The sequence below is a fragment of the Phoxinus phoxinus genome (genome assembly GCF_949152265.1).
Source record: "Phoxinus phoxinus genome assembly, chromosome: 4".
NCBI lineage: Eukaryota > Metazoa > Chordata > Actinopteri > Cypriniformes > Leuciscidae > Phoxinus > Phoxinus phoxinus.
Window position 1 is genome coordinate 15,032,758 of NC_136879.1, and position 10,469 is coordinate 15,043,226.

General features: G+C 44.5%; 1 protein-coding gene across 1 annotated transcript; it reads left to right on the top strand.

Moving 5' to 3' along the window:
- Positions 1 to 9,527: 9,527 nt before the first annotated feature.
- On the top strand, positions 9,528 to 10,469 carry LOC306996837 (olfactory receptor 51I2-like; the record flags this gene model as incomplete). The annotated part of the gene is made up of 1 exon (XM_079609741.1): positions 9,528 to 10,469. The coding sequence occupies one exon, from the start codon at positions 9,528 to 9,530 to the stop codon at positions 10,467 to 10,469; it is 942 nt and encodes a 313-aa protein (XP_079465867.1).

Genomic DNA, 10,469 nt, shown 5'->3' on the forward strand with positions numbered 1-10,469 from the left:
TCGATTTTTGTAGAAGTGAAATAAATTAAGAAAGTGAAACAGAAAAAAATGTTAAAGAAGTTTATATATTTTCATCAGAACTAAAAAGGAGAGTCAGCCATTACCTAAAGAGATGGCTGGGATTCCCGAGGATCTTAAGCAGCATCGCTAACACTAAAATCCAACGAAGAGGAGTTCAAGGTCTTGCGCGTAAGAGAGGTGCTGCAGCTCTGTGAGTCTAGGGGCCCTGTCACAGAGCTGCCCTCTGTTCCCCTTGTTAACCCTTGCTAAAAACACATGCACACATACTTGGGTTTTAAAAGACACTTTATTTACCTTGATGTACCAGCGAAGGGAGAGATGGATTACACCCACACCCACACAAACATGCACCTACAACGAGACTGTTGTGTCTCAGACTGGCCACCTGAGCACGCATGCATGGTGGCGGCCATCTTGATTTTAGTAAAAGACCGGAATGGACTTTTGTTGTGCTTTTTGTACCTGTGCTGTGTTGCATCATGGGAGTGGGAGATACCAAGTATGGTGTGTAAGGGGTGGAATTGTTCTGAAGTTATTTATGTATAATTATTGTTGATTGATATAATTATATTTATACTTTTTATAATTATGGTTGAACTGAAGTTTGTGCTGTGTTATTTAAATGTGTGTGTTGAAGGGAATTGGGTTATATGATCTTTAATACATGTTTATGGTATTTAATACATCCCCATTTTATGATTGAGAAATGGTTGTACCCATGTGTATAAATGCTCACCTGAGGAAGTGGACAGGGAATCTAAGACTGGTGGTAGTGAGTGCAGTATCTGCTGAGTACTCTGATTGAATTGTGATACCTGATCCAAGGTGATTGTTTTGGTACATTGAAGTGTTTTTATTTATTTATTTTTTCCTTTTGGATGTTTCATGTTTTGGCACCTGTGAGCACCTTGCACTTTCCTGGCTTGGGAGAATAAACTGGAAAACTGGCATTTAACGTCCTCCATGTGTTGATTTGAAGAACTCCTAGATGGTATCCCTAGTTGCTCTTTGACAAGTGGTGTCAGAAGTGGGATCGTTATGCCACCCAAGACCAGACAAGACCGAGGTGTGGGTTCAGATGAACAGTTGGGATTAAATCTGGAGCTGCCCAGTTCCACGGAGTTACCACTAGCAACAGCTGCTGCCGGTAGGGATGATTCAATAATTACTCCTGCAGCGGGCCCAACAGAGGGAACGGTGTCAGAACTGGCTGGCCTGGTTAAAGTTCTCCTGCAGTCCCAGGCCGCCCGTGATGATCGAATGGAGCAAGTAATGGTGAAGCAAGACCAGCGGTGGCGAAATATGCAGCACCAATTCCAGCAAATTCAGCACCAGGTTTTAGAGATCCAGGCTGGAGGGGACCAAAGGGGAAGTCAGCACACGTCTACAAGCCCAGCGCCAACCGGAGAAGGTACCTCATCAGGAAGTATTGAGCCAAGATTACATCCCTTGACAAGAGATGACGACATTGAGCAGTTCTTAACCACCTTTGAAAGGATGGCCACGGCATGCAGATGGCCTAAAGCCAATTGGGCAATAAGACTGGTTCCCCTGTTAACGGGAAAGGCACGTGGTGCCTATGTAGCCATGGATGGGAATGATGCTGAGGACTATGATGAAGTCAAGGAGGCCATACTTATAAAATATGAGATTAATGCAGAGATCTACCGGCAAAGGTTTCGCTCCTCAGAGATTCTGCCAGACGAGAACCCCCGTGAGCTTTATGTGCGCTTGAAAGATCTCTTCTCGAAATGGATGAAGCCAGAGACCTGTACTATTCAGCAGTTGTCAGATCTTATTATCTTGGAGCAATTTATGCGCATGATAAGCCCTGATATGGCAGTGTGGATTAAGGAGCATGATCCAGCCACGGCAGAAGAAGCAGCAAAGCTTGCAGAGACGTATTTGGCCGCACGCCGGGATGCCCAGCGCCGCTTTGGAGGTCGGAGTCAAAGATGGCCAAGTAAGTCTGGGGGTGAGGGTGGTCATGCCCAAGGTAAAGTGAGTGTTGTTGGCAAGCAAGGGGATAGAACTAACCAGCAGGAAGTTAGGTGCTACTATTGTGGGGAGATAGGACACACTAAGCCCTGTTGTCCATCCAGGAAGGTTAAGCATTCGGCTTTCTGTTATGTTCCTCGCCCCTACCTGCCACATACGTCATCTCATGAGTCAGTGCAGACACGCCCCACAGACATATTGACTCCGGTACTTGTGAATGGTCAGTCTGCTAAGGCTTTAGTGGATACGGGTAGCACTCAGACTCTAGTACATGATAGCTTGGTTCCTGAAGATGAATATATTTCCCAGAATTCCATTAAAGTTTGCTGTGTGCATGGAGAAGTTAGGGAGTATCCGACGGCAGAGATTTACTTAACAGTGCAGGGGCAGACTTTTTTGTTGCGGGTGGCCGTTGCGTCCCAGTTACCTCATGAAGTAGTCCTAGGGCAAGATCTTCCCATTCTCTGTGATTTGGTCCCCCAAGTTCAGCCCTGTTATGCCGTAACCCGAGCCCAGAGTGCTACAGCCGACTTTAATGAGTTGCCTTTTGCTGATGTTGACTTTGAGGTGACCGGTGAGAAAAGACGCAAATCTAAAAAAGAAAGGCGTACATCTAAGTTTGAGGGTAGTGTGAAAGGGCAGGTTGTGGAGCTGCCTGTGCCAGAAGGCCCTCTTAATGTAACAATCCCTGAGGACATAGCTGAAATGCAGAGAAGTGATCCTACGTTGCAGGACTGGTTTCAGAAGGTGTCTGAAGTAGATGGTGTTAGAAAGGCTGTTGGATCTTGCTTGATGGAGGAAAAGTACATAGTGAAAAAAGGTATACTCTATCAGGTGAAAGGAGAGGTTGAAGCATTGGTTGTTCCGGAATCGATGCGCCATACAGTTATGACTCTGGGGCACGCTGTTCCGTGGTCAGGACACTTAGGCAAGCATAAGACGTTAGCAAGGGTTGCAAGCCGGTTCAGTTGGCCAAAGATATATACGGATGTAACGGAGTTCATTCGTACCTGTACAGAATGTCAGATGACATCTGGAAGGAGGGTTGCACCTGCACATTTGTTACCATTGCCAGTCATTGACACACCATTTAGTCGACTGGGGATGGATATAGTGGGGCCCCTGGAAAGAAGTAAGAATGGGAATCGGTACATTTTAGTACTCTGTGATTATGCCACCAAGTACCCAGAAGCCTTCCCCCTTAGAAACATCAAAGCTAGACAGGTAGCGAACTGTCTTGTACAGCTGTTTTCCAGAGTGGGGATTCCTCATGAAATCTTAACAGATCAGGGTACTAATTTTATGTCCTTGCTGTTAAAACAGGTGTACCAACTGTTGGGAATTAGGGCCATTAAGACCACACCTTACCACCCCCAGACTGACGGGTTGGTTGAACGCTTCAACCAAACCCTCAAAAGCATGCTGCGCAAGTTTGTTTCCAAGTCAGGGTCCGACTGGGACCAATGGTTACCTTATCTGTTGTTTGCTTACAGAGAGGTACCGCAAGCTTCCACAGGTTTCTCCCCATTTGAACTGTTATATGGCCGGCAGGTGAGAGGTCCTTTGGACCTGCTTAAAGAGCAGTGGGAGGGACCCAAGGATGGTATGTGCAGTGTGGTCCAATATGTGGTCCAAATGAGAGAGCGTCTGGAAGAGATGACATCATTGGCCCAGGAGAACATGAGAAAATCCCAGCAAACTCAGAAAGTTTGGTATGATAAGAGGGCAAGGGAGAGATCATTTGAGGCTGGCCAAAATGTGCTGTTGCTGCTACCCACCAATGAGAATAAGTTGCTAGCTAAGTGGCATGGACCCTATGAGGTTGTGCGGAAAACTGGTCGAGTCACCTACGAGATCTCAATGCCAGAGCGGGGGAAGAAAAAGCAAAACTTTCATATTAATTTGTTGAAAGAGTTCCATCCCAGGAAGGAGACCGGAGCTGCACAACTTTTTGTTCGTGTGGTCGGGGAGGAAGAGGAACCAACAGAGCAGTACTTCCCAACCAGCTGCACTCAACAATCTGTAGATATATCCCATCTAGAGCAACCTCAAAGAGACCAGGTAAAGCAGCTGTTGGATCCCAGGCTGTTTCAGGAGAAACCTGGGTGTACTAACCTGGTGCTACATGATGTCATCCTTAGGGAGGCAACTCCAGCCCGCCAGAAGAGTTACCGGATCCCTGAACGCCTGGTGACAGTGCTTAAGGATGAACTTGACATTATGCTCTCCATGGGTGTGATTGAATCATCCCTTAGTGAGTGGTGTAGCCCCATTGTTCTAGTCCCCAAAAAGGATGGCACCCTTAGATTTTGCATTGACTTCAGACAACTTAACAGCCTGTCTAAGGTAGATCCTTATCCGATGCCAAGAATTGATGAGTTGGTGGAAAGACTGGGCAGAGCCAAATACCTATCAACGGTGGACTTATGCAAGGGGTACTGGCAGGTCCCTTTAACTGCCAGAGCCAAGGAACTGACCGCTTTTAAAACCCCATTTGGGCTATTCCAGTTCAAGGTTATGCCATTCGGCCTGCAGGGGGCGCCAGCGACTTTCCAACGTTTAATGGACCAGATCCTGCAAGGCACCAGGGAGTTTGCTGCAGCATATTTGGACGATGTGGTCATCTTTAGTGAGACCTGGGAAGAACACTGTCAACATCTGCGGCAAGTCCTGGGGAGAATTAAGGCAGCCGGTCTTACCATCAACCCAAAGAAGGGTACAATAGCCAAAAGAGAGATCAGCTACTTGGGATTTTTGATTGGAGGAGGAGTCATTCGCCCACAGCAGGAGAAGATCGAGGCCATCCGAAGTTACCAACCCCCCACAACTAAGAAACAGGTGAGATCTTTCCTGGGCTTGGTGGGATGGTATCGCAGGTTTATACCTAACTTTTCTGCCAGGGCCTCTGTGCTTACAGATCTCACTAGAGCCACAGCTCCCAACAAGGTGGTCTGGACGGAGCAGGGTGAGCGAGCTTTCCAGGACTTACGAGAGGCGGTATGTGGAGAGTCGGTGCTGCTTAGCCCAGATTTCCAGAAACCATTCATCCTGCAGACGGATGCCTCTGGAATCGGACTGGGGGCGGTGTTACTGCAGGAAGTGGACGGAGATCGCAGACCAGTGGTCTTCTTGAGTCGTAAACTCTTCCCTCGAGAAACACGTTATTCAACAGTGGAACAGGAGTGCTTGGCCATTAAATGGGCCACGGATTCACTTCGGTACTACCTACTGGGGGGACCCTTTGTGTTAGAAACCGACCATCGAGCTCTGCAATGGTTGGAACGCATGAAAGACTCTAATGCCCGGATTACGAGATGGTCTCTTTCTCTCCAGCCCTACCAGTTCACCGTGAAATACTGCCCGGGAGCCAGGAACAAGGTGGCTGACTTTTTGTCCCGTATCCCAGAGGAGGTAAATGCTAAAACGGACTTTTCGACCCCAGTTCTTGGAGGGGTGGAGATTTGACACTCGGGACGACAGTGGTCGTCTGCAGAAGGGGGAAGAAGTGTCACAGAGCTGCCCTCTGTTCCCCTTGTTAACCCTTGCTAAAAACACATGCACACATACTTGGGTTTTAAAAGACACTTTATTTACCTTGATGTACCAGCGAAGGGAGAGATGGATTACACCCACACCCACACAAACATGCACCTACAACGAGACTGTTGTGTCTCAGACTGGCCACCTGAGCACGCATGCATGGTGGCGGCCATCTTGATTTTAGTAAAAGACCGGAATGGACTTTTGTTGTGCTTTTTGTACCTGTGCTGTGTTGCATCATGGGAGTGGGAGATACCAAGTATGGTGTGTAAGGGGTGGAATTGTTCTGAAGTTATTTATGTATAATTATTGTTGATTGATATAATTATATTTATACTTTTTATAATTATGGTTGAACTGAAGTTTGTGCTGTGTTATTTAAATTTGTGTGTTGAAGGGAATTGGGTTATATGATCTTTAATACATGTTTATGGTATTTAATACATCCCCATTTTATGATTGAGAAATGGTTGTACCCATGTGTATAAATGCTCACCTGAGGAAGTGGACAGGGAATCTAAGACTGGTGGTAGTGAGTGCAGTATCTGCTGAGTACTCTGATTGAATTGTGATACCTGATCCAAGGTGATTGTTTTGGTACATTGAAGTCTTTTTATTTATTTATTTTTTTCTTTTGGATGTTTCATGTTTTGGCACCTGTGAGCACCTTGCACTTTCCTGGCTTGGGAGAATAAACTGGAAAACTGGCATTTAACGTCCTCCATGTGTTGATTTGAAGAACTCCTAGATGGTATCCCTAGTTGCTCTTTGACAGGCCCCAAAGTCTCCGGGGCAGGGGTAGAGGTCAAGACGGGTCGAAAATGGAGGGCAGAGGTGGCAGTAGACCAGGCAGAGTCACGGCTTCGCCATGGTGTTCTAGTGGGAGCAGTGGCCAGAGGAAGTGCTGGGCTTGGAACCTTTCAAGGGCCCAGATTCGACAAGGCTCGGGGGAAGGAGCGGAGACAGCTAGTTTAAAGCGAGTTGAGGGCAGCGGTGGAGGAGGAGAGGTCCAGCAAAGCAGTGGGAATGGTACGTCAGAGTGTACCATTCCCACAGCTTGTTCCCGTAGATGGGAACAAGCTGTGGAGAGGAAGATCACATAGACTGACCTCTGGCGGGCAGTGCCACACCGCATCAAGTTCTTAGTCCAGGCAGTCTATGACGTCCTCCCCAGCCCGTCCAACCTGCACACCTGGGGTCTGGTCGATATACCATGATGTGCCCTGTGCCAGAGAAAGGGAACCCTTGAGCACATCTTTAGCTGCTGCCCAAGAGCTTTGGGGGAAAGCCGATATCGCTGGCGGCATGACCAGGTGCTGAAAACAATTGCAGAGAGCATCCAGGTTAGCATCAGCAGCTGTCGGAGGTCAAAGCCCTCCAAGCAAACCATCAGCTTCATCAGGGCCGATCTTCCAGGATAACAGGAAGTGTTATTCTGAACACTGCACAGGATTGGCAGCTGAAAGTGGACTAGGGCAGACAGCTTAAGTTCCCCCAGCATGTCGTGGAGACCACCCTGAGACCTGACATTGTCTTGGTATCTGAGGTAACAAAGAACCTGGTCATGTGGAGCTCACCGTGCCATGGGAAGACCGAACGGAGGAAGCCTTTGTGAGGAAGAGGGATAAATATGATGGCCTCGTCAACGACTGCCACAACCAAGGCTGGAAGGCAAGGTGCTTACCTGTGGAGGTTGGGTGCAGAGGCTTTGCAGGGAAGTCCCTCTACGGGGCCTACACTGCACTCGGCATCACAGGTGAGAGAAGGAGAAGGGCTATTAGCAATAGCACAGAGGCTGCAGAGAAGGCTTTGAGGTGGCTCTGGATCAAAAGAGCATATACGTGGTTAAATGCTGCTAGGGCACACGCTGAGGCCTGATCAACCTCAGCTGGGTCGCCTGAATGAGGGTGTCTGATAACTCGAAAGACCCGAAACACCCAATGAGATCAGGAACATCACTGACGATATGCCCTAGCTTAGCATCAGAAGATGTTTCATTACAATCAAAACATGTTGGACTCTAAAACTGCAAGAAAATCAAAGCCAAAAATCTGAACAAGTTGTGTTTGAAATTTAAAGTTGATATCTCAAAAAATTAGCTTTTAGTAAGATTTTGTTTGGGCGTAGTACCAAACTTTTTCACTAGGTGACAACCAGACTCCATTACTGTCCATATAAGGGCCCCTCCATTTCCATTTAATTAGCTTATTAACATCTTCAAAGGGTAATTCACTACTTCCAAAATGGGCTTTCACCAAAACTACCTGACTAGAGGAAACCGAAAACAAGGGCTGTTTTCTTCCCTTTTGTCAAAAAGGTTTGAAAATTTCAACACCCATAATAGGCTTGACAAGAGTCAAATACCGCCTTGCTTGAGTAGGAAATATTTTTTAGCAAACTTTTACTTCACAATGATGTCGACTTAGATTGCTCCAAGATTGGCGCAAGAATTCAGAGAGTAAGCGTTTAGCAGGGCTGAAGTAATTTTGGTTTCCAGTGAAGGACCCAACACATTGTAGGCAATGTCTAAAAACAGCAAAGAATCGTAAATGCAGAGAGAACACCGCTACGGAAAACAACAACAAGGGCTCATGGGAAAAACTTACTTGTGGCAACTTTTTGGAAAAATGATAAATACTATACTTACCAATACATATCACTGCAGTTTCCAACAGAAATGAATACTAGAGGCAGAAAAACAGCATGAAATGTTAATCCTTTTCATAGAAAATTATGATTATATGGTGCAGATTAGGGTTTAATAAAGACTTTTCACGTGGCTCCTTGCAAAATATGATATTATGACCTCAAAACACTTTTTACCATAGTGCATGATTTGTCACCGAATACATTTAGGAGTTTGCATTACATAACCAGCTCTATATATTTGACTTTTATGACATACTAAACCTGCTCTATAGCTCAGCTGGTACAGAATTGTACTTGTGATGTGATTTAAATCCAGTGAAACACGAGTTACGACAAAGAAACGAGCTAAAATGGCATGGTTGCTTCAGCAATTGTGTTTTTATGTCACATTTGCTTTTGTTAACATTATCTGGTAGGTTTAGTGTAGGTTAATGCAATGGAGCAATAACCATTTAGCGCCACTCACCGGATGCCAGATGCACGTTCATCTGTTTCGGATAAAACTGAACAGGCTTTTAGCACAACTCACTCGACTTTTCACTTACAAACTGTTATGGAACGTGCACGACGCAACGTAATATCATTTTGCAGAAATGTTGCCACATATAGGCCTGGGCTGGAACAATCTCTGTGTTTGTAATCTCCATTTCAAAGTGGATGACTAGGAACAGAGTTTTAGGCCAAACGGAGGGGAAAAAACGAAAGAAACTGCCATTTCACAAATTAATTTGCAAAGAAGAGGAACAAGGAGCATCTTTTTCCCAACCTCCTTAAGCAAAACAATGTTGAGTACAGGTAAGAAGGCTGTTGAAGTGTTCAATTTGTGCCATTATGCTGTTTAGAGAGTAGACAACGTACGATACAATGTTCAGTGATAAACCTATTCTTGCAATAACGGTTTTGTTAATAACTCTTTGTCAATCCAACATTTCATGCTGACAAAAAAACAAAAGAACAAGACAGATTTTTATACAGCCATTACATATTACCACCATTTTTTTTTTTTTTTTTTACTTATTGAATAGCAAAACTAATGAGGTAAATTCCCATGTGTTCGCTTGGTATATGTGCCCCAGATAGTAGGCGACTGTTATATTAACTGCTTACAGAAAATTCAGCAGTTGCCTCAGATCAAATGCAACAACCAGTTCTCCTCACTATTCCCTTCACTATTATGAGCATCTCTCTTGATTTTTGACTTTACAATAATTTTTAGACTAGACTGAACAGAGGACATCAAAACATATTGGATGTTTTTTTCTTCAAATAACGGAAAACAACTGAATCTATAGTGGCAATTTCATTGTTTTGACCAGCAAATGGAAAATGGAACCATGCCTTCATATTTTTACTTTACTTTGTTCAAGGAGTTTGTTCACATTAAATATTTCATCCTAATATTGACACTTACAGTTTATTTAGCAATTATATTATTTAATGCCATCATTTTGTTTGTGGTGTTTAAAGAGAGATCTCTTCATGAGCCAATGTACATCCTGATTTGTTGCTTGTCTGTCAATGATCTCTATGGGTCAGCTGGTTTTTTCCCAAGGATAATGGTTGATCTCCTTTCTGAAACAAATACCATTTCTAGGCCAGCGTGTTTTGTTCAGATTTTTACAATTTATTCTTTTGCAGTATCTGAATATACAATATTAACTCTGATGGCATATGACAGATATGTTGCCATATGCAACCCTTTAAAATATCATACAATTATGACCTCAAAAGTAACAGCATCGTACATGGCAATAGCATCACTTTATGCAGCATTTTCTATGGGTCTTGTTATTTTCTTCTCAGCCAGGTTGCCTTTGTGTGGGACTGACATAGCTCGACTGTACTGTTCCAACTGGTCTGTGGTTCGGCTCTCTTGTGTGACTTCCACTTTGAGTAACAACATACTTGGATTTTTTGTCTCAACAACGACAGTTTTTCTCCCTGCCTTCTTCATTTTATATACTTACGTCCGGATTTTGATCATTTGTCAAAAAAGCTCCAAAGAATTTAGGGGCAAAGCATTACAGACATGTCTTCCTCACATTATAAGCTTTCTGAACTACTCTATAGCATCGTTTTGTGACATTGCTCTAAGTAGATATGATTCAGACAAATACAAGATTGTGGGTATATTGTTTTCAGTGGAATTTCTGATTATTCCTCCTGTTCTCAATCCTCTTATTTATGGCTTAAATTTGCCAGAAATTCGCAAAAACATCTTATGCTTGTTCCAACGGTCAAAAAATCCCCATTTCCCATGA